Source organism: Centropristis striata, chromosome 9 (assembly GCF_030273125.1).
Source record: "Centropristis striata isolate RG_2023a ecotype Rhode Island chromosome 9, C.striata_1.0, whole genome shotgun sequence".
NCBI lineage: Eukaryota > Metazoa > Chordata > Actinopteri > Perciformes > Serranidae > Centropristis > Centropristis striata.
In genome coordinates this window covers 28361438-28388498 of record NC_081525.1, presented here as the reverse complement: position 1 = coordinate 28388498, position 27061 = coordinate 28361438, and the positions used below count along the sequence as shown (strand labels likewise).

At 37.6% G+C, this 27061-nt stretch overlaps 2 protein-coding genes across 4 annotated transcripts; one reads left to right on the top strand and one right to left on the bottom strand.

The window, feature by feature from the left end:
• The first annotated feature begins 1870 nt into the window (after window positions 1–1870).
• On the top strand, window positions 1871–5646 carry lim2.2 (lens intrinsic membrane protein 2.2). Its single transcript, XM_059341721.1, has 4 exons — window positions 1871–2048; window positions 3103–3243; window positions 4298–4432; window positions 5540–5646. Exons 1-4 carry the CDS (start codon window positions 1871–1873, stop codon window positions 5608–5610), a joined length of 525 nt encoding a protein of 174 aa, XP_059197704.1. The 3' UTR covers window positions 5611–5646.
• A 1709-nt stretch (window positions 5647–7355) lies between these two features.
• Window positions 7356–26648, bottom strand: si:zfos-943e10.1 (GRAM domain-containing protein 2B). Of its 3 annotated transcripts, none has more exons than XM_059341112.1 (13): window positions 26461–26648; window positions 14762–14938; window positions 13972–14035; window positions 13748–13820; window positions 13095–13198; window positions 12883–12981; window positions 12581–12652; window positions 12199–12267; window positions 12006–12102; window positions 11083–11172; window positions 10743–10848; window positions 10173–10280; window positions 7356–9572 (listed from the first exon to the last, which is right to left on the bottom strand). In XM_059341112.1, exons 1-13 carry the CDS (start codon window positions 26550–26552, stop codon window positions 9557–9559), a joined length of 1167 nt encoding a protein of 388 aa, XP_059197095.1. In that variant the 5' UTR covers window positions 26553–26648; the 3' UTR covers window positions 7356–9556. The 3 variants fall into 3 exon arrangements, with proteins under 3 accessions (XP_059197095.1, XP_059197096.1, XP_059197097.1); XM_059341113.1 differs by lacking the exon at window positions 26461–26648 and adding an exon at window positions 19387–19540 and having other exon boundaries at window positions 13972–14038; XM_059341114.1 differs by lacking the exon at window positions 26461–26648 and adding an exon at window positions 15895–16239 and having other exon boundaries at window positions 13972–14038.
• Window positions 26649–27061: the final 413 nt, after the last annotated feature.

Here is a 27061-nt window from a genome sequence, read left to right as displayed (position 1 = left end):
ACTGTCACAGCCAGCAACCCTGGAGAGACACCGGCCAACCCAGAGGTATCAGAAAAAAACTTGGACTTACACAAAACCTGCTGTTAATGTACTTCCAGGAAGGTAGTACTTTCTTTGAGGGTTTTAAAGGGCAATCAACGACTAGGAACCTGCTTTTGGAGAACTACAAAGACTGGAGAGATGAAGTTTGGAGACCTTTGTCCAGGGAAAATATCTTTACAGCTAACACAAGGACCTGGGACCCTGGTGTTTGTTCAGATTTCTTGACAAAACTAAACCATATTGTCTGACATATTTGGGATTCAGTTAGACTGGTCCAATTTTAAAGTGAATTGGGAATTCAAAGGTTTTCGAGAGCTGCAGTAAGGAGTACGGGGGCGGAGAATCAGTGTATGAAATCATTCGTTTCCTGGCTGTTTGACAGAGAGAGACCCTGCTGACAGTTCACTTCAGTATTGGAACATTAGTTTGTGGTGCATAGAGGGGAATTAGTGGTGAACAATGGCTCTAAACTGCCTGATAGGCAAGCTCATTGTCATCCAGCGGTTTGGGTCAAGTGCTTTGCTGGCTGTGACTAATTTGACAGCATCACTGAAGAATGACTCTTGTCTAATGTGTGGGCATCTATGATGGAAATATTTGTGTCAAACTCTGGCTTTTGCAATTTATGAAATTAATGAGGATCATCTGGTGATTCCAAAACCAGAAAATCACTCGTGCTATTGTTTTTAAACAGTTTTAAATATTTACAAGTGGTTTCTTGGGTGTGATCAATTGGTTCTGTCTGCTCTCATGCTACAATGGCACCTAAATGTAACTAAATCTGGTGCAGATATTAAAAAAGAGGCAGCATGTTTATGGCAGGTCAGTCACACGTCTCATAACAGATTTTCTTTGCCGATTTAGACCTCTATAAAGCCTAACTGCAGTAGCTAAAAGGGTAAAACTGAGAAAAGCTGCTTTGCAGTTTTTTAGTGTTTTAAGTGTTTTAACTGGCCAGCCAAATGGGTTATTGGTAGGTAAGTGATATGACACTTATTTCTTCAGGTATTGATGATGAAAATCTTTATGCTCAAAAATCATGATGATATATTTGACCTTTGACCCCAAAAACGTAGTTACCTCATCGCTGTTAAAGGATCTAATAGTAATGCACAAACAGAGTGAATAAACATTTTCAAATTGATTATGTTATCAGTGTATTTAAAGTGTTTAACAACTCTATTCAAAGTTTTGTGTATTTTAGACTTAATATTAGAAAGAAATGTTATATTTTAGTCTTAATATAATTTTATCTCCCTTTTTTACTTCATCACTATCTAGATGATAATTTCCCTTTCAAATTTATAATTTTTTATGTTTAAATTAATATATATATATCCAAACCAGACCATGGTAAGTGCATTTACTGCTTGGTTTTGAGTTGGATTTTGTGGTTTTTATATAATTATTTCTCTGAAATAAAGCAAAATTGAAATGTATGTTTTGTTTTTATCTTTGTCACAAGATAAAACAGACATTAAGGAGTTAAATTTTAGTTATAACTCAATTTTGACCAAAAATGTAGTTACTGCAGTTAGACTTTGTAGGGCAGTGTAGCACATCCAAGAAACTTAATAAGTTTTGTTCCAACCTATAATAACCAAAAAGCTACATTTGCATGAGGCCAAATAGGAGCTAGGGTAGTAATTGGCAAGGAAAGTTGACCTTTGATATATTGGACATACATAGACAATAATGTATAAGGGTATTTTTGACATCAGTTAGTATGAGCATGTCTAAGTGATGCATTTCCCCGCCCTGTGTTCTCTTCCCTGAACAGTTGCTGAATGTTTGATGAGGACAGTGTATTTCCCCTGGCTTCTCCACCATGCTGTATACTTTAGCGGGAGGGGGCACGCTCTGCGGCGTTGCTGCCCTTGTGCTTCTTATTGTTTCTACGGCAACAGACTTCTGGATGCAGTATCGCTACTCGGGTAGCTCAGCCAATCAGGGGCTTTGGAGGTTTTGCATCAACCACAAATGCCATGCCCACACCATAACTGTAGGTGAGTACATCCCAAGTGGCATTCTGACAAGACAAGAGTTAAAAAACAATGTCATGCAGACTTCTCAGCCAACTGATCGCTTCTTTCTGCATGCTAAAGCACATTACACCTGTTAATAAAGTATCTAGGTTGGTTTAGTGACATGGATAAGGCTGGCTAAAGGTGTGGCAACTGTTATTAATGTAAAGAACACTTACTAAAATGGTGCAGATACCGCTTGGAGAAAATAAAATAAAAAAAATTGAAAATAATTTGCCATACTAAAAACAGGAAGAAAATAAATTCTGGTCAACAATCTTTGAAGTGTGATGTATTTTTCCATCCTGTGTTTATGACATAAGATCAGGTGATAAAAAAGGATTCCCTAAACTATTTTTTTTTCATCTGTGAAACAGGTGGAAAAATAATTTTTAGCCTGGTGGAGAAAAAAAAGTACATATGCCAGTAAGATTACATAACTTGCTAACACACAATATGTACCTTGTGTTTAGAGTGTACTGAAGAAATGAAAACAACATGGGGTAGTGAACACATGCAAAAACATTAAAAACAGTTACAGTGAAAGGCAGAGTTATCATCGTTTTAAACTGGCCCATAGTTATAATTGTGTTGAGCTTGAGTGAATGTTGTAAGATGTTCCACGTAGATGCAGCAGAAAAACTGAAAGCAGTTTTTCCAAATTTAGTATTTGTCCGTGATGTTCTTCAGCCTCTTGTGGTCAAAATAGGTATTAAAACCAATAAAATCACTTGCTGAAACTTAGTTTTGAACAATTGAGCAATTTTTCTTCACATAATCTTAAATTGTAAACACAGGAGAGAAAACTGAACTAAATCTGATTTAGAAAAGGGATCCTTTCACTGTCAGGGCTGTACCAAACACTTAGTACTGCAGAGGAACTGAGTATGTATCAAATTGAGTGACAAATGGCAAATTGATGTAATAAAAATGCCAACATGCTGAGTAAAATACAACATTTCAGGCAAAAACGAGGTGTGTAAGTGTCAGTATCTGTTGATGTGTATGTGATCCTGAGCTTTATTTGTTTGTCCAGCCTTCTGGGATGCCACCAGGGCCTTTATGCTGCTGGCTGTGCTGAGCTGCTTTGCTGGTGTGGTGCTCGGCCTGAGCGCTTTCACTAACGGCACCAAGAACAGGAGAGTCCGTACAGGCGGCATTGCCCTGGTCCTGTCAGGTAACACACACAGTTAGCAGCTTCATCACATTGAAGACCTGATTGTTAAGGTTAATGTACCAGTCAACCGGCAAGTTAATCACAAGCTATTCTCTTTTAATGGCTACATCAATTCAAGGCATACATCTCAATACATACACACATAAACTACATGCAAAAAATAGACTTGTACTGCCCTACAACGTCTAACTGCAGTAACTACACAAAGGGTAAAACTGAGAAAAACTGCTTTAAAGTTCTTTAACATTTTTTTTACTGGCCAGCAAAGTGGGTTATATGACACTTGTTTCTACATGTATTGACAATGTAATTTTTATGCTCAAAAATCATGATCATTTATTTGACCTTTGACCCCAACAATATAGTTACTGCACTCTGGTTTTGCACTACTGTAAAAGGTTCTAATATTAATGCACAAACAGAGTGCAGTAACTACAATGTTTTCTTCTTTCAGCTTTTATATTTTGTTTTCATTTTCAATTTGATTTTGTTATAAATGTATTTAAAAGTGTTTAACAACTCTATTCAAATATTTGCATATTTTACTGACTTTGACTATTTTTATTGGCTTAAAATCATCAATCAATATTTTAGTCTTAATATAATTTTATCTCACTTTTTACACTATCACTATCACGATAATAATTTCCCTTTCAAATAAACATATAATTTCTATTATTCTTGTCTTCACTATTCAACACACTGAAGAAATACAAGGCTACACTGTATCACAGTCAAATCAGACGTGAACTAAGTGAACTTACTGTGGTCTGATTTGGTTTTGAGTTAGATGTTGTAGTTACTGCAATTTTTGGATCATTATTTCTCTGAAATAAAGCAAAATTGAAATCTTAAACTTTTCCACAAGATAAAACAGACATTATGGAGTTCATTTTTAGTTATAACTTAATTTCTAACAAAAATGTAGTGACTGCAGTTAGGCTTTGTAGGGCAGTATACAGGCTGAAAGTATCCCCCTGTATCTGATCTGTCCATTTTCATATTATACTCAGTCATTAAAAAAAAAAAAATGCCTTTCACCTTCTATCCTCAGGTTTTCTTGCTCTGCTGGCTTTGGCAATTTACACTGGAGTCACTGTCACTTTCTTCGGCAAACGCTTCTTGGACTGGCGCTTTTCCTGGTCCTACATTATCGGCTGGGTGGCCATCATTTTGGCTTTTGCAGCAGGTATTTATGCAATTTTCTTATTTGTTTTGTAAAAAAAAGAATGCTTTTTTGTGAGTTAAGTGTGGGGGCGGCAATCATTGCCTGGGTGGGAGTATCTAAAGGTGTACATTGCAACATTATACATTTATTCTGCCCTACAAAGTCTAACTGCAGTAACTAAGCAAAGGGTAAAACTGAGAAAAACTGCTTTGAAGTTTTTTAACGTGTTTTAACTGGCCAGCCTAATGGCTTACAGGTAGGTAAGTGATATGGCACTTATTTCTACATGAATTGTCAATGTAATTTTTATGCTAAAAAATCATGATGATTTATTTGACCTCTGACCCCAATAACATAGTTACTGCATTGCTGTAAAGGGTTCTAATAGTAATGCAGAAACAGAGTGCAGTAACAACAATGCTGTTGTCTTCTTTCGGCTTTTATATTTCGTTTTCGGTGAATAAACATTTTCAAATAGATTTTGTTATAAATGTACTTAAAAGTGTTAAACAACTCTATTCAGAGATTTGGGTATTTTAGACTTATTATAAAGAAATGTTATATTTTAGTCTTAATATAATTTTATCTCACTTTTTTTTTTACTTCATCACTATCTAAATAATATATTTCCCTTTCAAAAAATCTTATAATTCCCATTAATTTTATGTTTAAATTAGTATATATATCCAAAGCAGAGGTAAGTGCAATTACTGCTTGGTTTTGAGTTGGATTTTGTGGCTTTTATATAATTATTTCTCTGAAATAAAGAAAAATTGAAATTTAAAACGTTGTCACAAGATGAAACAGACATCAAGGGTTAATTTTTAGTTATTACTCAATTTTGACCAAAAATGTAGTTACTGCAGTTAGGTGTTGTAGGGCAGTATTGGTTAGAAACAAAAAGCCAGATATTGTATTGTGCAGTGGCAAAACTACTTTTGATAAGATGGTTAGTGTTCAAAAAATGTGTTTTCTAAAGCAGATGATTTAGAAAGTTTCAGTTGTTTCAGTAGTTACAATGATCCACAACTGCTATTGTAAAAACATTATATTAAGCCATGGATATGTCATTTAAGAATCAAATCTTATCACTTAGATTTGTCCCCTCTCTTGTTCGGTGTCTTTTAGGCGTGTTCCAGCTCTGTGCTTACCAGCAGACCACTGCAGAACCTGCTCCGTCAAATAACCCGGACAGCTGAACAAGACAAACATGCTGATTAGTTCCAGGACTGTTGCAATGGATCTCACTGCTATTATGAGTACATAGAATGGAATAAATAGAAATCATAGACTCCTGTGTGGTTTCACTGCAACTCTGATGCACTGACAACATATTTTTTGAGATGAGAATTAAAATGCCAGTCTGTAATTTTGTACTGCAATGTCTGAGTTTTTCCACTAGATGGCCATCATGTGCTACATACGAGGCACAAAACACCAGCCAATGAACAAACAGTTTGGCTGCCTGGTTTTTAAAAACTGGATACCCTTAGTCACCCTATGGGAATCTATATGACTGATAGAATCTTAATATATATTTTTAGAATAAAATAGATGCAAAACAAATGGTAATAAAACGTGAAAGTGCAAAGTCACAGGCAAGTGAGATTGAATGAAGATGTAGATATTTTTCAACAGCAAGAACAGTTGCGTTCGACTTTGCACTAAAAATAAAATATCCTTTGCTATTACGATATAAAAAGCAAAAAATGCTCCAATACCAAAACGTTTGTTAAAACATGGAAAATCTACAGCAGAAATTATATTTTTGCTGTGTCTGCATGTCTTGGTCTAATTATATTGAATATAAGGATTTTAACCAATGTGTGCCCAGAAACATTAGTATGATATGGACATGTTGTTCTGATTGGTCAACAATCTTGAAATATGATGCAGAAATACATTAACCCTTTGATGCACAACATATAAACACCTTCTAATGCACAACATGGGTCAAAAATGACCCGCATTCACATGTTATTTCATGCTGGCTGTGTGTTGTTTTTTTAAATCTTTTATTACAACGATTATATACATTTTTCCTTTCATACTTTAAGAAAAATAGTTTTTGTATTATAACGTCAAGTTTTCACACATGGGTCAAAAATGACCTTGTGCATTAGAAGTGTAGTGATACAAAAAGTGATACATTAAATTAACAATTTGAGTACATGTTTGTCTTATTTTTAAGGTTTAACTTTAAAAGAGTTGTTAGAACCACCAGATTACATTGCAAAATCACATATTAATATCGGAGACTTATTAGAGCAACCAAAAAATTTCCATTGGAAAAACACCAATTTAACAAAATAGGATAGTTAATATTTGCGTCTTCTTTGTCAGGTTTTGAATTTGTGATTGGTGAATTGGCAACCGTTTGATGTACAACATATAAACACCTTCTAATGCACAACATGGGTAAAAAATGACTTTGTGCATTAGAAGCTTGAAGTTGTGCATCAAAGGGTTAAGCAAGTTTTGCATATATAATCACTGCACGTGTGCAGAGCTGATGATTTAAATTAATAGAAATTACAAAGAGCACAATCAAGTAGTTCTCAGTTACAGCCATTTTCTTAACATACTATATTTAGGTTTTGGGCACATGGGATGGGATATTTTTTCTTAAAATATAATGGGAGCCTTTTGAAAAAAACAGTAGTCTTGTGTGCCTAAAGACAAACTAAAGAATAACCTGCTTTCATCCAAACAGTTTGACTGAATGTAAAAATGTTTGTACTTAGGTAAACCCAGAGAGCACTTCCAAAGGAAAATAAAATAATCAGTTGCAGGCACAAATGGGTTGCTTTCTGCATGTCAAATACATCTGAAACAAATAAGTAAATTATTTTCTAAAACGTAATTTGACCAAATTAAATTGTATCCATTTGATCAAATGTCATGTAGGAACAGTGAGCAACAGCAAATATACACAAATACATGATTAACTTCGCAACATTTGATTTATTTTGAACAATAGCAAAGCCATCTCACAGAGACTACTTTGAATTACACAGAACGCAAATAAATATATATAGGACCATAGTAGAATTAAGGACATTAACAATTGGTACAAAATTATTTACAACACTGAATAGTGCAAAACCACACAAATACTGCCCTCATCATTGAGATTCTTGCATTGAGTCCATTCGAGGACAGTGTATGTGTGTGTGTTGCCCCCTGGTGGGGGATTATAACAACTGACAGTACTGTATATGGCATGTTGACAAAAACCATGAACAGAAGAACATCCTCTTCAGGATGTAGTAAATTTCACTGGCTACACCTCGTCAAGAACAGCTTACCGACAAGGGTGTTGTAAAATCATTGAGATGTGGCGTGGATATGCATTGTTAGGTTTGTTAAAAAGGGCCGTAGGGAGAGGGCGACAAAGAAAATGCATTCTGAGAAGTTGAATACAGTTATATCAATTAGTAAAGTCAAGTGAATCTCTATGAAAGCTAGTGAACTCAAAAGGGACATTTGAGAAATCACCAAAGCCGAGATACATGTGAACTCCATCACAAGCACTGGACATTTGAAATGACAAAGGAAACATGACGACCTAAAACCACGTGGCAGGTAGTGCCCACCACCCCTGAGTGAAAACAATTTAAAAAAGGTCTTAGCACCGTCAGATACCACAGAACGCCAACTTTTCCATTTCCTCTCAATCCAAACGATGTCTTGGATTGTGACAGGCACAACACATTTTTTAAAGTGCGCTCGCTCGATTGAGCTATTTCTTTCCCGTAAATCGCTTCTTTTCTTTTTCACAATTCCTTACCCACGAACATCAAGCACCGCTTAAAAACAGCACACAAAAAAAAAAAGATAAATTACATTTTGCCATGCATAATAATTTGTTGCATATTGAAATTTCATCTTGGGACCACGTGTTTTTTGCTGTTGAAACCTTGGACCTCGCAGCAAGTGTGGTTGCAAATTCTCCTCTTCGGGTTACAAGAGGGAGAATGCGTATACAGTGTCAGTCGAGTGTCCATATTGCAGACACATGCATGAACTTTCGAAATACATTACTGGTGCTACGTTAAATAACCTGATAATCTAGAAATGCCTCTTGGTCTTCAAGAGACTCCTAACATAGTCAGACTGGTAAACAGTACATCAGCAGACAGATTTTAAATCTAGTCTTGAAGACCAAGGTCATTAAAGAACCTTACACGAAAAAACATATCGATGCCTCTGAGACCTTTTGTCCTATTGTATTAAGTATTTGTGCATTGATGATGCATTCATCCACAGTTGAGACTGCAGGAAGAAAAACCTCTGAGCATTGATCATTAAACTGGTTTAAATCACGCCAAAGACGAGGAAAGTAATACTGCAATCATTGCTGAATCAAGAAAGAGAGAAAGGATAAGACCATCAGGAGAGGATCAGGCCTCTGTAGGCTGATCTGACTTTGAGGTTTGAACTCTTATCATTTCAACCCACAGCTGATGATAAGAACCATTCACAGAGAAGTACCCAACAGGATTTACGTGAAGAGACAGATTTGTATATTCCACTGATAGATGAAAGGGTAAATAGAGATAGAAAATCAGTTTAAAGTCATCTCCGTGCACTCATGCAAAAGACGTGCACTCTGTGCATCTTTGGTTATGCATCGCACTACGTCTGTGGTGTTGAGGTGCAATAATAAGCACTACAGCAGGCTAATGCTGATTGGTATAGCCCTATTCAGACTGCATGCTCAGGGAGAGTCTGCATGGATGATGGATAACATAACTTCACAGATGTGGAACAGTTTCTGTCAGGAAAAGTGCTCGACGACTTGGCTAGCGTGGCACATTGCTAAGTTAGAGCCGTTTGGCTTTGGTTTCAATGACGGACACGCTGCAACCAGGCAGTGTGTTTAAGCATTTTGGCTCGGCTCTGTGTGACTAAGTCATGGCATGTCCATGTGTCTACTGCACTAGGAGGAAGTATAGCCCTTCAAGTTAACAAGTGTCTCTGAAATTGCACAGGTTGGCCATTTGTCCTCTAGCCAACAGCACCGGCCACGTTGGGAGCACAGTCTTGAGTACATTAAATTTTCTCCCGAGGCGTTCCGCTGGAAGAGGCTCGAAATAATCCTCCAATCACAAGTCAACCAATCTCTCCTTCAGTCACTGAGTGTTATGTGTCTTGGTACCTATGAAAAGACAAAAGGGAACCAGTTTAGAGCGGCATATCAAAAACAAAGTAAATGCACACCTAGTAAAGTATTTAGATGCTTGGCAGCAAGGCTGCACCTGTTACAGGAATTCGTTTGCACCACTTCCTTGAAACCGAACAAACCCAGTTATGAGCAAACAGAAAGCTAGGGAATTCTGGGGAAATTATTTCTACATATAATCTACAAACATATTTAACAAAAACGTAGCAACAGCCATGTACGCTGTATTTGAAATGTTCCAGTTTCATAAGGCTCCATACATTCTTTATCTTTTCTTTTTGTTGTTTTGTTGAGATTTTGAAACTTTGGGTTAGTTTCTCGAGGGGAATAAAGATTTATTAGATAGAAACATCAGTCTTCTGTTTTATTCCTTTGAGTAAGTACACAACATCGACCAGCAAGTGGCAGTAATGTGTAAAGATTGAAGATGGTCTTGGCATGAATAAGGCCAACTTTACTGAATGTGTCTTTAGCAGTGCAGTGTAGTTGTCAGGCTGTACTGGCTAGATATAATCTGCTATCTTCAACTTTCCTATCTCAACCACATTAAGGTGTGTTTATATTCAGGCTTCTTACCCGCTCCGTAAAGTGAACTCAGGCAGGGCCCCGAGGGAGGTCAGCTGTTCCTCCAGGGCCACTATACGCAGACCAATGTACCCGGAAGACAGCAGCAGCAGCACAACCCTGTAACGAACAAACGATGAGTCATGTTCATTCATTGTCTCATGTCGACTGATGTGATTACTCTAACAAAGGCCAATGGTAGGAGCTAATAGCAGCTTAATGCTTGACTAATGCCTATGATTTATAGTCATTTCAATTGCATTTTATATAACTGAACAGCTATTAAACAACTTAATTTACAACCCTCAAAATGGAGGTCTGCATGTTGTAAAAAAATGTGTAGTATATGGCTTAAGTACTGGCTAAGAATATACTTTAAAGGGACTTTTGTTCATTTTTTAATGTTATTTTTGAAAAAAATATTTGAAAAAATATGTTGGCAAGCTTTGATTTTCCTTTGTGCAATGAGATTCTACAAGTCATACAGCAGGTTTCTGAAATTCCTCAGCATTTCCTTGGAGGAGTGTGACTAAGGGGAAGAGCAGAAGACAGAACACACGACAGAGTGAAAGTGCTACTTACAAAATTAGGTAAATAAAGAGTAGAGTGTTGAGGGTGCTGGCCTCTCTCTGAACCAGCAGGGACTTGGCCTTTTCCGTCACGTTCCAAACCCACGATCCACCTGAACCTGTTGGAGTAAACAGGGCGTAAATATAGATGTTTTCATGCTGGCACGTTGTAGCTTACTTATGCAATATCATGCAAACCACTAGGATTAAATATCAAATGATGGGCTTCTCTGTAACTATCCAAGATTCAAACATAGACCTCTTCCAACTAACGCTATAAATTTACTTGTGAGTATCCGTTTTCCAGGAATTAAGCTGGTGTTAAATAGCAATCCCGTGATCGTAGGCCTTACCTGATACTGACAGCTCCTCAGAGGATGAGCTATCACTCTGCTGCATGTGTAGGCTCCTGAAAGCCGGCCCATTCCCATTAGGCACTGTCTCTGAAGAAGGGAGAGATGGGAAGAAAGACGTCAATATTAACATGCTATTAGACTTTGGACTTAGTCAACAGGCATGAGAGAGAGCAAGGTTATTATAGTTAACGAAAACAAAACGAAATAATGAAAACTAGAATTGAAAAAACATTTTTATTTAACTGAAATAAAAACAAAAACGAGAGTTTAAAAAAAAAAAGATAACTAACTGAAACTGTATTGTGAGGTTACAAAACCAACTAAAACTAACTAAAATTATAGTGAATATGTCCTTAGTTTTGGTCTTTGTCAACTTTTTTCATACATAAACCTTTTTGGCCAATATGAAATCAATTTAATCTATTTGTCTTATCCATCTTAGTCCCATTAAGGTTATTAAGTCATAAAACCAAAGGAAATAAAGGCAACATTTATTGTGACCTTATTGAATCTGGCACCCAAAAAGTACACCATTACAAAAAAAACTAAAAATAACACAAACTAATAAAGACTAAACCAAAACTAAGCATTTTACAAAAAATAAAAACGAATTAAAACTAGCAAACACACTCTAAAAACTAATTAAAACTAACTGAATTTGAAAACAAAAATTCACAACGAAATTAAAACTAATGAAAAATCCAAAACTATTATAACCTTGAGTGAGAGATGACACAAAACAAACTGTCAACACTTAAGTCAATCTACACATTGCTGATGTTGACGCTTTAATGCACCTTGTGGGACTTTTTGTTTTCAGGTTCCTCTCTTATACAAGATGATTCTAGGTACAAATGACAGTTGTGATATTTACTAGGTTTTGTGTTTCACATGTAGATGTGATGTGAAGGGGCTCTCACCTCTGTGTGGTCTGTGCAGAGGCTGATCCTGTAAAGATTGGGACTCGGAGCCATCAAATTGATCAAAGCTGTCATCCAGACTGGACTGGCTGGAGTTCTGTGGAGATAAAAAAGCAATGGACCTCATCACAAACTGTTCTAGCTTATAACTGTCCACAGTGCTGTGCCAATAGAGATATTATGTTCTGCTTACCACAAGTTTGCTCTTATCAAAGCTGTTCTCAGCAGAAGAGAAGACAGGGCTACTAGTTGTGCTGCCATCCTGTAAAAGAGAGGAATATTTAGATTGTACATATTAAAAACTATATTTTTGATAGTTCTGATGAATGTACTTGATGGCCTGTATGCGCTCACTCATGCATTTTGCCACAATCTAAGCTAAAAGTTTAGAAATATGCCACAAGGTTACAATAGCAGGATTGCTCCTCTTTGCATTTTAATATCTTTTCATTTCCAGAACTTCATTTTTGACTGAATCTGACATTTATGTTATGAGCAAATGAATTTAAAGAAAGCGTTACATAAACTCTGATTATCTAAAAAAACATCTGGAACATTTGACCTGAACAACTCACCTCTAGCTGAGGAGATAATGATCGTAGCAGCTGAAAACAGGATTCTCTGTTCCGCAGCGACACAAACAGGTACTAATCAACGAGAGGGAATAAAAAACAAAGAGGGAATGTTAGCCATATGTCGTGCCTGCAAACCTGAGCCATAAAACACACTCATTGATTAGATTACATCTAAAGCAGAGTTCAATGTGGTTGAATAAAGCTTACATTAGTCTTTGAACTTTCTTTAATCATTAAATAGTCTATATGGTCATTAAGTGTTTACTAAGATGGCTGTGAGGGGTGAACGGTGAGAAAATCACCTTTTCTCCTTCCGTGGTGCGAATGGACAAGGCGTTGGGTACCAGTAAAGCTGTGTTCTGCTTCTTCACTATGTGGATGTAGGAAACTGGAATAATTAGCTGCAAAGGCACACAGACACAAGAAATGGTTACCAAAGTGGAATAATGTGGTGACAAACAAATGACAAGAAAATATTAGGAAAGGGAAGAGTCAGGGCAGAGCTGAGGTCTACCTTAGTGTCCTTGAGCAGAACTGAGGAGTAGAAACAGGCGTGGGTGTCAGTGATGTACAGTCGACCATGGTAGGGCACTTCCTTCTGCAGGGCACAGAGGTATGCTGGAAGAGGAGAGGAGCACAAAAACACCTTTAATTTCATGTGGTTCATTTATTTTTTTCTAGGGGTGCACCGATTGCAATTTTCTGGCCGATCACCGATCATTAAATAGCCTGACCTGCCGATTCAGATTTTGGCCGATACTGATTTTTTTATAACTCACAGCATACACCTTCAGTGTTTGAATCTTATTTTATTGAAAAACAATAACACATCAGTATTTTTCTTTAACAAATAAAGGAAATCACAATGTCTGAGGTACTTAATAAAATATTGAACTTAACATAAATAGCAACAATTTACAGGACAAACTAACAAAAGAAGTGCAACCATAAATAAAGTGTCCCGAGTTTTTGGTTTTGTTTAGTACAACAAGAACAAATGCCCAAATGCAGCAGCTTTGTGGCTATTCAAATGTTAAAATAAATAGCAAATAGACCTTTGTGGAGGTAGATAAGATCGCAAGATAAGATCGGTTTGACGTAAAAGAATCGGCCGATCACCTTTAATTTTTTCAGCAGTCATTGTCTTTCTTTTTTTAGTTGACCTACCATGTATCAAGTCTTCGTTCTGGGGAATGTCTGGAAACAACTTGTGGAATGTCTTGTTGTGCTTTATGAAACTCTAAAAGAGGGCAGAGAAAAGAAAAATGAATGCTAAATCAGGACTCTTTACCGCATAGTATTTACATTATGGTACAATAATGGAACCACCACCCTAACAAGTATAATAATCAATCTCTTCCAATAATTAAACAAAAAAGTTGTTGACTTACACTTTGTGTGCCGGTGCCCTCGGTTCTCTCGAAGCCTCTGTCTTCTACTTCAAACGTCTGTGATCTGCTGATAGGAAAAAAAAAAAGATCATAGCTGTCAATTGAAAGGAAGTCTGTGGCTTCAGCAAGTTCAGGTGAGAAGATACAGAAACACTTTATAACCCCTCTAACTCCCTCAGAGCTGCCACAGAAATCTGCTATAATAGCAAAATAGACAAAAAAAATCAAAAGCATGATTAAAAAGCTGAATATTAAAAAAGTAAGGTCATCAGAATCAAGTCATTCTGTACAAAGCAGTCCTTTCATCACTCTATAAACATGATTGCCTTGTTAAGATTCGTGTTTTAACAGGCTCATTCTTTGACTGAACTTTGGTTACTGTTGATGTTGCTCGTGTTGAGAGCGGCTCGGTAATCTCTCAGTAGGGATTAATATTGCTATGCACACCGACAAACATCACAAATCCACCTCAAACATTTGAATCATGTGAGAAGACAGTCGGTCTACAACGGCTCTGCAGTCATGAGTGTGTCACGACTGAACACCAGCTGAGAGTTGGCTCTGGTCTTGTGATGCGTGTTCAGAATAGCTTTGAGTTTCCACTACATCCAATGCGTGACTTGATGCATTTCAACACTGAGAAATCACATTCTCCCCACATCTGAAAAGACTGAAAGATTCCTCATTCACATTTCAGGTTTTAGACTTTAAATCTACATATTCTAATTTTAGACATGGACTCTGCTGCAAGCATTTTATGGCATTTTGTATAATCCCCAGTCAGTCATACCTGATGGCTACTTGTCTGGTGATGGTTTTGTGCTGCTGCTGGATCTCGAGCTGGGCCGCCTCCAAGCTCAAGGCTTTCCTGGCTTCCACCTTTTTGATGCTGCCATTGCTTAAACTGCTCCTGCTTTTCTTCACTTTGGCTGGCAGCCCGCCACCACTGCTCTCCACTGGGTAGCTGCTGCACATGAGAAAAAAAAGAAAAAAAGGCAGATTTAGCAAAATGCTAAATATTTTATACAATAAGTTTTATGTGCACATACAACAGGCATGTTTAATTTCTCTGGAAAGAGTTTCAGCAAAAACATTAAAAACGCAGCACAATTGCTCACAATGTTACCCTTTTGCAGCAAACAGACTCACGGATAAAACTACCTCTGTAGAAACATTCAAAATAGTACATGACTCCACCACAGTCATTTCACAGTAAGCTAAAAATGTGTCTCGAACACAGATGAACAGAAAACCTAAATGATGAGAACATTTCAAATAACACCAGCGGAAGTATGTGTGGGAAATCAACGAAAGCTACCACCTGAATCTATAACCGTCTCTGCAAAGATACCCGTCACCATCTACACATTTCTAGCACTTAACAGCCATTAAAGGAAAATGATTTGAGGCTAAGTGATGAATAGACTGACATTTGGTAGACAATGGTTTTATCTTTATAATGTGTTGGAAAAGTGGAAATGTTCCTAAATCTGAATTTTTTATTGATATCCAGTGCGTCAGTGCTCTGGTTGTTGCTGTACAATAACACCTTCTGACTTTTTACAAGCTAAACGATGTATGCTCATGCTCTAAAACTGACAAGCCTCTGCAAATATGCCATTTAAATAAACTGGTGGGACATCCTATAAAAAGGCAGGTTGCACAACTGACTACAGTCAGTCTGCTCCTCAAAGGCCTGTCCTTGACCAGAAACAAACAAGCCATAAATTCATTGACGGACTAAGAAGTCTACTGAAACCAATATTAATCACAATACAGGGTGAATATGAGACTACAAAAGAGCAACAGAACAGAACAGTGTCAGTGAAGCCCCCATCTCAGGTGAATTTATTAAAATTAGTTTTTTTTTTTAAATGCCTTCAACTTAACAATTCTACTCAAGACAAAGATAAAACATCTTACCTGGTAACTTTAAATCGCTTTGATGAACGAAAACTCATATACCTACTGACAGTAGGCATGTTCTTTTCTTAGAACAAAAAAAACAAAAAACACTAACACGTTCTATTATCTCCTAACTATAATCACTGGTCTCAAAGCTGAGAAGTTCTCAAATAAAGACAATATAATAAAAAAATATGTGTACAGTTCTCTTTAATCCAAGACGAGTTGTTGTCCTAGTTAAGTTAGGGTCCTTCGCCACATCCTGCCAGAAAAAACACTGTTGCTGTATTGCAGTATGAATGTGCTGGTAAGAGGAAGCCACTTTGTGTTGAGAATGGTGTGATACACCGTAGTGGGTGACGTCAAACTCAGCCACTCCCCCAGAGGCATACAAGCATGAGACATACGTGCAATCCTTTTCTCGCGCACACACACACATACAGTGCACAACACAGGCACTGACATGTTCAAGAAAACAAATTCCATAAAATCTTCCACTGTCAAACATATTCCAGCATCAAACCCTGTCTTGTTGGGATTTGTTCTGGAAGGGCAAAGCAGGATAAGAGACTTGCAAAAAAAAACAAAAAACGAACAGCTGTGTGTGAGTGAGAAAGTAAAATATTTGTGAAGTGCTCAGACTGGCCCATCTTGCCTGGTCTAGGAGTGGTGCATTATGCGTCGTCTCCCCTCAGGCAACAAATCCTACCAAGGAGATAGCAGAACAACACAACACACCCTCAAGTCGACCTAAAAAATGAACTTTTGGGTGTTATGATCTTCTTTTAAAGAAGTCAAACATTTGTAAAAAAAAAAAAAAAAGTGACAAAAAATAAATATTCCACCCTATACATTGCAGTGCTGAAGTCCTGCACAAAACATTTTGTTCAGTATGGATTCCAGATGAAAGAGTTAGTGACACCTTCTTTCACCCTGATAGCAAACCCGGAACAATTTTCTTTCTATCGCGCCACCCAAGTAATTGGAGTAAAGTTCAGGGACAGAGGGGAAAAAGCAAAGCCCTATAATCACACTTCAGTGACTATTAAATTGGGACCAGCACCATTTACTCATATCAGTACAAAAAAAGCTTTGAAAGCCATTAAAGAGATGTTTTCCTCTTTATGCGTAACAAGTTATTTACATTCTTAAGAGCCATAAGCTTTAGCCTGTTATTTATTAACCATGGTAAGGAAAACTCAATGAGCTGGTTATGGTTATATTTAAGTCAAAGCTGGAAAGCTTTGACTTAAACATTTCTCAACTTTATTTAAAGTTGGTTACCAATGCTTATATATGTCCTATATTCTCAATATACATTTCTAGAACTAATATATCAAAAACAACTTGTAAACTTTAGTGCAAGAAAGCTACTGTGGCTAGTTTTTGGACAAAGACACACTGTGAGAACATCTTTACAATCAGTGCTGAAGCGCTGACCAGGTGTTTGTGTTCAAACATGCTCACCTGACCTATTTCCACTAGGCAGGGGGGGTTAAAGTGGCAGGGCAATATAGGCAGTTATTTAAAGACTATTGACTGTTTGATTTCTCAACAACTTCCTCTCTTTACTCAGGAATAACCGTAACCATTAACAAGGTCATGAGGAACCACTTCCTGTAACGCTGAGGCAGCCTCTGTTCTTGCAGTAGGATGTGCTTCATTACTTTATATTTTTAAAAGTATTCATTCTCGGGTAAAAGTTGCAGTTTTTCCAAAGATGCTGGAAGTTTAGTGAAATGCATTTCTTGTTAATGTTGCAGCTAAGTCGCTGTATTACTCTGAAGACAGACCCCATAATATAACTGTACCTTCAATAATACAGTTTAGAGCTGCAACAATTATTCGATTAATCGAACAATAATCGATTATTAAATTAATCGTCAACTATTTTGATTTCAGCTTCTTCAATGTGAATATTTCTGGTTTCTTTGTTCCTTTACGACAATAAATTGAATATCTCTTTGGTTTGTGGACAAAACAAGAGATTTGAGGACGTCATCTTGTGTTTTGGGAGACACTTTTTCAATTCAACTTTTCAACATTTTATTGACCAAACAACTAATCGATTAATTTTTTTTAATAATCGACAGATTAATTGATAATGAAAATAACCGTTAGTTGCAGCCCTAATACGGTTTATGTCACTACACAGGCAGGTTACATGGTTAAAAAAAAACATGGACATAAAAAAAGAATCCAATCATCCGATAGTGACATAAATGGAAAGTACATTTCATGCCAAGTCTGTCTCAATAGAAGAAACTGAGTCAGACCAATAATCTATAAAATTGTTCAAGGCCAAAGCTATCAAGGAGGAACACGTGCGTGACAACCACTGTAATCACCAAGAAGTTACAACGTGGGAAAAAAAAAAAAAAAATCTTATTATAGAATGAACTATGTACTGCACCAAAGTAATGTTTCTTAATGACCACATATTTACAAAGCAGGAGGTGGCTTACTTGAAATGGGTGTGTAATGGCCAGACAGAGGCCTTGACCTCAGACCTAATTTTTTGTAACAGCACTATGTCATACCACGTGACATAATCAATGTTAGGCCTTGTTGAACTGCCACGCCTGACATTTCAAAGCAGGCATAGACACATCAAATTATCTGTAGCAACAGATCAAGATGGATATGCACGAGGTTACAAAAGCATATTTATCTGGACTTGCTTCAGAGGACAATTTGTCTGGAAAAATACAGGACACACTGTAACCTCACATGACGACATGTTCTGTGAAACAAAGATTACTTTCACTTTTACCATCTTAGGAGAGCAGACACATTTTCAAACAAGGAGAAAGTTTCAATGGTCATTGACGCAGATCCAAAAGGTTTTTTTTTAAAGCTTCAAGTGTCTGTCCTTGTAAGTTATTAAAACATGACCCTTATACATTTGTATAAAGGGATTCCTCTTATTGAGTTAGACAACTTAAATCAACTCTTTCGTGAATATAACCTGTTAGACTGCTGTAAAGAGGCAAATACATTTTTTTTTTTTTAAAAAAGGTAAACACTAACAAATACAGTTTGGAGCAGAACATTTAGTTAGATAAAAACAAGTACATTTTGGAAATGATTACATCTCACTTTTTGCAATAAATTAATAGCCATATTGATACAGAATTTGAATACCAACTTTATGAGGGAATCTTCAATCTATTCAGCACAGCCCTACTGCTATGTTAGCATATTTTCCTTGATAACCTGGTGAGAAAACAAATCAATACAACTTCTCAGAGCAAATGGGCTGTCGATCACAGTTTTCTTTTTCGTATTTGAAGCACAGATATGACACTGGTGAAAACATGACAAGTCAACACTTTTTAAAAAGTTTGGCACACAGTTTGGTGGAAAAACAAAACAGGTCAGCCTTTGTTTTAAAAAAAGGGGGAAAACACACAAAGAATGAGCCTGTATTTACTGAAATACCTTCCTTGTCGGAGACAGTTTGAGAAGTACTGGCTTAGTTCAGAAACTGGATACTCTTGCTCGCCTTACCTTCCAGGATCCTCCGAGCACTGAGAATTGGCCACAGCACCCTGTTGGTTCAATAAGCCTTTCCCTTTCTCCATGATCAAACAAGAGCTCTTCGCTTGTTTTCCACAACCTCTAAAAGCCTGTAGCCACCAGTGGCTGAAGCAGTGAAATGAGTATGGCGGTACCTTTTGCACTTAGACCCTGAGTACTGGCAGCCAAATCCAAAGGTTTAAAGGTCCGTTTTACTGCAACGTTTTAAAGCAGCAACGTGATGATAGAGCCAAAAACACACAGCAGGAAAGAAAATGAGAAAAAAGGGGTGACTAGAATAACAAAAAAGACAGGCTAGGGTTCAAGCCTGAAATGCCCTCCCAAGCTTTGTCCTTTCAAAGTCCTTTTAGTTTGTGTTGTCGTGGAAACAGCTACAACAGCAGGGGGTAGATTGTGGAAATGTGAGGGTGAAAGAAACATTGCCAGGACATTCTCAATGTAGGATTCCTAACAAAAACATTCAATGGCCTGTTCTCAATAACAAGGAGATGGCATTAAATGCAGCCAGCGTAATGTGCATGACAATAGTTAGCTTATACTCTTTGTGGATGATGTAAATGGAGCCATCAGACAGAAAAAATATTTGTGTTTGAGTAGAGGGGAAAATGGGAGAAAAGGCTGAGAAATATATAATAAAAAAGTCAATAAATGAATACACTACACTTCATACTATGTATCAGAACCTTGTTCCATTCACAAATCTAAGCTGAAGCATGCTGCTCAATAGGCTTTTTCCAGACCAATGATATCACCATCCAGGAAACTCAAGCAGACAGTGCACCTCCGCTCATGACATCAGTCCTCATTTAGCAACCATGTAACACTTCTTACCTCTCATCTCTCACCACCTGCCATGTTTTCACTGTACACCTCTTGGTGTCGAGGTGCAGGATGAACACTGTCAGACAGCTGTGTTATAAATATGTTTACCCATATCCAAAATGGCACAGGTTTGCCCTTTGCTAGAGCCGTGTGGCCTCTCAGAGTTCTTGGACATGAAATTAAACCACCTACTTGCTCACAGACAAACTACACATTTGTCTTGTGTACTAACATTTTAAACAGTCAGTGCTGGATTGCACAACGTCCATAGATGGTTCAACAGGCCAACGGGCGTCCGTTTTATCCCATAAGCCTGCTGGCCCTGATTGCATAAAGTCACTTCCTGAATATCTCCAGAGAAACAGTCCACGACTTTGGATATAGTTTACACACAACGATTACCTTCATCAAGCAACTTAAAAGCTGCATAATGCTCACATGGGGATCTATCTCTCTCTTTTCCTCCTCCTCCGTTGTTGTTGTTGAGAGAGATTCTCTCTCTTTTCCTCCTCCTCCGTTGTTGTTGTTGAGAGAGAGAGATATATAATTACAGAACACAATGTAAACAGTTAAAATATAGCACATCACAGTGCTTTTAGGTGAAGTTATTTGAAATTGAGCATGTTTAGCAGGCAAGAAAAGAGAAATCTGATTTTTAGACTAATCAGAAGACAGTTTTATTTTAATACATTCCTTTAATGACAGATGTTAGATTTTTCTGCATTTACTGCAGTCAGAGGCATTAATTTAAACCCAGTGACCGATGACACAACAGTCTCTCTGTTTGGACAAACATCACTATGAAATGCAAATCATCTGATGTCAACATCATGTCAGAGAAGAGATGAGACATTTTGTGTTCAAACTAAATTTTGAACTGAGCCATGTTGGTTTTGAAAAAGCTGACTATTCAGAATGAAACAGACCACTTTGCCTTGCATAATACATTCAACATACACTGCCTTTATACATACTCATGAGCAATTCTACCTTTGTGTTTGGCACTCTCCCTTTTTTTTCTACAAATAAGATTGCACAATGGTCATGAGGAGGTGCAAGGGCACTTTGCACGACAGCCATGTTAATCTTTAATCCTGAACAAGACCTCATTAAAATACTCTTTATATCAAATTGGACAACTAACTTCCACATTTGAGCATTGACATGCAGTATATGCTGCTGACAATGTTGATGGAATGCTTATAGGTGCTATAAACCTTTACCTTTTAGTCTATAGATACCAAATTGCACAAATAAAAATTGATGTGTGCGATGCTGACACTGGCTGTCTTATTAAATCAAACAGGGCAGGAAATGAGTTCTAAATGTTAAAAAAAAATTAAAATAAAACACCAGCAAGAGTCATTTTAAATCTATAGTAGGCGTATGAAAGATGAATTTGTTTAAATTCACTGGACTAAAGTGGAGGCTGATTTCTCCAGTACAGGACATTCCAGCTGCCAAGATAACTCCTCTGGGTGTAGAGTTATGATGCTTTCATTTGCTGTCCTGAAATGAGACATTATGATCCCAGGAGTCCTGCTGCAGACGTCACATATACGTCAGCTCTTTAGTGCTAGTGCCCTTAAGACTAAATTGCTTATGTATAGAATGCTTATGTCAAAGTTTTCCCACACACATCCCTGCTCAAACAACATGTTGCACACAAAAGTCTGACTAAAGTTCTACATCCATGAAAGCTCTAAGAGTTCAGAGAGATTACAGAACCAGATAATATGAGAGCACCCTCTTCTGGAGGGTTGTGGATCATTTTTGTCATGTGAACAGCTGATTCCCCATCATCCAATAAAAATCAGCCGATTCCAAAGCAAAACAACAGATTGTTGCAGCTGTGCTTTATTGAGCCAAATGGGACAGTAGAGATATTAAAGTTTTTGCAACCACGCACACAGCATCTGGGATTTCTAATCGGTCATAAGCTTTGTTTTCTATGTTTAACAAATTAACAAATAATTGCCAAAATTACAAAATTTAAGACAACCCAATTATTCTGGGCTGGATTGAAAGGTATTATGCGTCTGTGCTTGTATGTGTGCATGTGTGTTAGCTTCAATAGAGCAGTCAGGAAGGGCAGGGAAGCAAGCCAGTGGTCATGGCGAAATAACATGCCGCCTGTGGCGCAGTGCCAGGGCTTGGTCCGCAGAAAAACTGGGTGTGCATGTGTGCCAAGTGGAACAGAGAACGCGTCTGTGTGCATGTGTTACAGAATGAGTGTGTGTGTGTGTGTGTGTGTGTGTGTGTGTGTGTGTGTGTGTGTGTGAGGGTTGGAAGTCATGTGGCCTTGTGCATGCAGCGGCTGCCTCCACTTCCTCTGTGCTAACTGGGCACAGAGACAGAGAGGGTCTTTCTTCAAGACGACTGAAATTTCAGCAACCAGGCGTGTGAGCGGGGGGATAGCATGGTGTGGTGGTGTCTGGAAAATCTCACCTGACTTTAAAATCGTTAAAAATACAAGTCGGCCACTCTACTGTATATAACCAGGGCTTTAGGGATTTAATCCGCAGTATAATTTTGTTGATCTCTGCTCTTCGAAGCAGCAGGTTGCAAAGAAAATTTCCAAAAATGTAATATGTGCTATAGCCATTTTGTGTCCAAAATGAATTCCACAGCCACTTGTAGACCTTAAAACCTGCTACAAGCCAGTGTACAGCTTAAATGCCAAAATATATGATGATATATATATATATATATATATATATATATATATATATATATATATATATATATATATCATGCATCATTAAAGGTGAGGTGTATAAAAGAAATCTACAGCTGGTGACTTCACTGATTAGTAACTACCTGCAGAATACATCCTGACTACAAGAATAGCACTGAAACACAAAAAAACATAATTGGTTTACTTTAATTAAATTAAGTCACTCAGATTTCACAGGTCCGGATAAATGAGGTTTAACCTTTCTTGCAAATGCCTTATCTTTCTGAGCAGAACACCAAGCTTTAAGCCTTGTGTGTCTGAAATTAGACTAACATATGGCAAACTACTTTAGGTGGAATTCACCAGGCTACTGTGAGTACCAAAAGGTGAAAAGCTAAAAAGAATATCGCCTTTTTCTTGGCTCTGTGAAAAGGGCAGAGGAGTGATCATTAGCACCAGCCTGACAGAGGCAACACATAACTTCAACCCTGACCAGCTGGTTAGTATGCAACCCTTCATTTAGCGATAAAAAAGTCCTGCAGATGTGGTTTTCATCCTCTGACTTGAGCTTTTCCTCCACGCCTGCAGCACATCCCATAATTTAGACCTACATAGTCTGCACTGCCCACAGCGGCAAGGAAGCTACATCCTGGGAGCATCTTCCTGGAGCCAACAGAACGCCTGCAAAGCAGCCCCACCCAGCCTATTCCAGGATTCTCCATTTAAACAAGCTTTGCAGCAATAGGTTATTCCCTATCGAGTCAAGGCTGTTCATAATTTTGCTAATGTGCATTGGAAACCTGTATGCAGGGACTGACAAAATGAGTCCCAAGTAGGTGTTCATTAGCCACAACTACTTGGCTATTATAACATTCACCTTCATAGGGAAGATTTAAGTATATAAAAAGAGAAAACTGACTAGAATATAGATCAGATTAAATGGAAAGATGCTGCATTTACATGTCCAGAGCCTGGGGTCACTAAGTCCTTAGACTGCCACAACACTGTCATGCATATGGTTGTGTTGTGGAAACAGATAATCGCCCCACATACCATACTACAGACACATTGTAGCTGTGCTGATAAGCAGCAGGCTAAGTCTCATTGGCTGGGGTTCCAGATTCCAAATTGCTATCTATGGGGAGAAAAGTGAGAGGCAAGCTCAGAGGACGAGGAGTACTAATGGTGAGATACAGGGAGCATTTATATAACACCATGTACCACCTGTGGTCGACTCATGGGAGCTAAAAATAGTCTTTCCTGGGAAAACAGACTTGCTCGTCCCATGTGCGACAAGGGAGCGTGTTGGTTTCCCTAGGGGTAACACAATATATGTGTGCATATTTAAAAGAGTGAATGCACTTGTGCATAAATGTGCCTCTGCCAGGCTGGTTTGCTCCAAATCTCAACATGGCTGGATCATTCAAAATTATACTTTTCTGACCCACATTGGCTAATAAATGAAGTCATTATTCCCTAACAGGAGGCATGGATGAGATAATGTTCAAACAAGATTGGACTAGCTTTTCTGTATGCCACTCTTCCATACGTAACGGTGTTTATTTATGCTACTTGGACTAGATCAGCTACCTACTACATACACAAACAACAACACACGCAATACACCACTTTACAGGACAAATGTGGAGCAATCATTGTGTTCTTGGACATGGCCCAATGGAAAAGAAACAAATGACTACAGAAGTAACCCCCTCCATTGAATCTGTACAGACACTACACAAAAAACAAACTAAACCTATGAAAATTTCACGGACCATGATTCTGTTCTAAGAATAAAATAATTACAGCTAATTTTACACAAGGTTATCCAAGTCTGTCCTTAAACATCTGAAGTCCAGGATATTTTGGTTCAAATATGTCAACATCCTATGCATTTGTTTGTCTCTGTTTAGTATCTTTCAGTCTGTCCTTACATCACATGCATGGCTCTTTTTTCTCAACACAAACTTGGCTATCAGTCAGAATTTAGTTTTATCTGAATTAAGTATAAAGCTACCAGGAACCAAAAATACAAACAAAAGACAAAAAGGTGTCTATGGAAATGTACCATATTTTTTTTACACCACACAAAAACAGCAGAATAAATAATAAAACTACAAAACAGTCTCTTTGCATGTAAATTAAAAAAGCAGTAATAGTTTTCATTGTAGAAATAAAATTCACAATTTTAAAATGGTCTAGAAACATAAATGGCACACTGTGTGAAAGCTCCTATGATTGCACTTTCAACTGGCTTTCTCAGCTTGTCTACATATCATATTGACACACTGATAAAATATTCGCCTAAGTCATTTGTCAAAATTGTTTTTTTTTGCCAAATCATCTCCTCATGACATTGGCCACATATGGTAAAATCACCTACATCCTCAGTTGATCAGATCATGTGATTTTACCACTTTAAGATAATGGCCTATGCCAAGTGTGTGACTTAAGCGGATTTATTATGCCTATGTCAAAATAAAATGTGACTTAGGCAATTTTTTTTACCATGCCTTTGTGACTTAACCAAGATTATGATAACACTTTATTTTGAAGGTGTCTACATAAGAGTGACATGAGCGTATCATAAACATGACATGGGATGTGTCATGAACATTAATGACACTTTGAAGTAACATTAATGCTCATGATACTTGTCATGTCATGTTTCTGACAGGCTTGTGTGACTCTTATGTAGACACCTTCAAAATAAAGTGTTACCATATCTTGCTTAAGTCACAAAGGCATGTTCAAAAATTTGCCCAAGTAATTTATTTCTCTTAAGTTACATATTTAACACTGAGTGTTATTACTATGCCAATAGCCATCCTTTGGTACATCCTTTTTGGCTGAAATGATCAATAAATGTCATATGTTACACTTTTGATTAATTTTTTTTGTGTTTCCTGCAAAACTTTAAAAAATGAGTTAGGCGATTATTTTGACAGGGTGACGATATCATATATGAATTAAGTTTAAATAAAACGTGTATTTTCAATAAATAGATGGACTCCAGAGGGTAAATCATGCTATATTAACGATGCCAGGCGCTCAGGTCACCAACAGTTCAATCAATGACTAATGCTAGCTAAGCCAACAGCGCCTCCAGTATTGCTTTTGCTAACAAAGATTAATATAGCAAAGATGCTCGCAACAGCCACCAAACACCGAGTGTATTTAACTATAAAGCCAACAATTACTGCTTTTTGCGGTGTTATTTCAGTGTCAGTGACTGAGTTGATAGTGTGTCACTTTAATGTTGTCTAACGGTTATTTAAATGCCAACACGCCTTCTGCTAGCCGGATGGCTAACCTACTAGCATTTTATACTCAGTGACTGGAAGACGTGTTCTGCGTTCCAGTAAACATCAATTTCTTAAACACATTTACTTGTTCAGTGCTAAATAGTACCATAACATGAGATAAAACAGTAAAATCATATCGGATAGGCTGTCATCATCAAAGCAATGCTAATCGTTAGCAACGACCCTGTTGATGATGCCACCGGCAGATAGCGGTTAGCTCGTCACATTCACTCCGCTCACCTCTCCTTCATGAAATGCTTGATTCTGACGATGGCCTTCTCGTCAATCTTCCTCAGGAAGGTTTTCAATCTTTCCCTCTTGTTTTCAAGCATTCTTCCCTCAGCCAGTGGTCGTCGGTTCGTGTAGAAACGACGCTCCACGCCAGACTCCACCGTTCTTGTTTGGCTTCTGCTTTTTTCCTTGCCTCCTTACTCCATCCACGGCTCATTAAGATAATGAGCCTAAATCGGACCAAGTCAGACAACCAATCAGCGTCAACGACGACTTGGTGAAAACGGTCATGTCAGACCCGTTGTCCAATCAGAACGGAGTAGTTGGCGCTCACCGACCGCCCATTACCTTGTATGGTAGTCGGGTTGTCCCTTTCTTGAGAGCTATAAAAGGTAGTGCCTGTGTTATTATTGTGCTGGTCTGGTGCTTTTAATTAATGATTTACATGTGATTTAAACATTTCACGTGTGAAACACATGGTGAATACACATAGTGGTTCAACAATAGTGCTTTACTTGCCACGTTACAGTATGCTTAATCTAAACAAGATCAATCAATAACTACTGGTACACCTGGGTGGGGCAGTTTTACATTCTGCTTTACACCTACA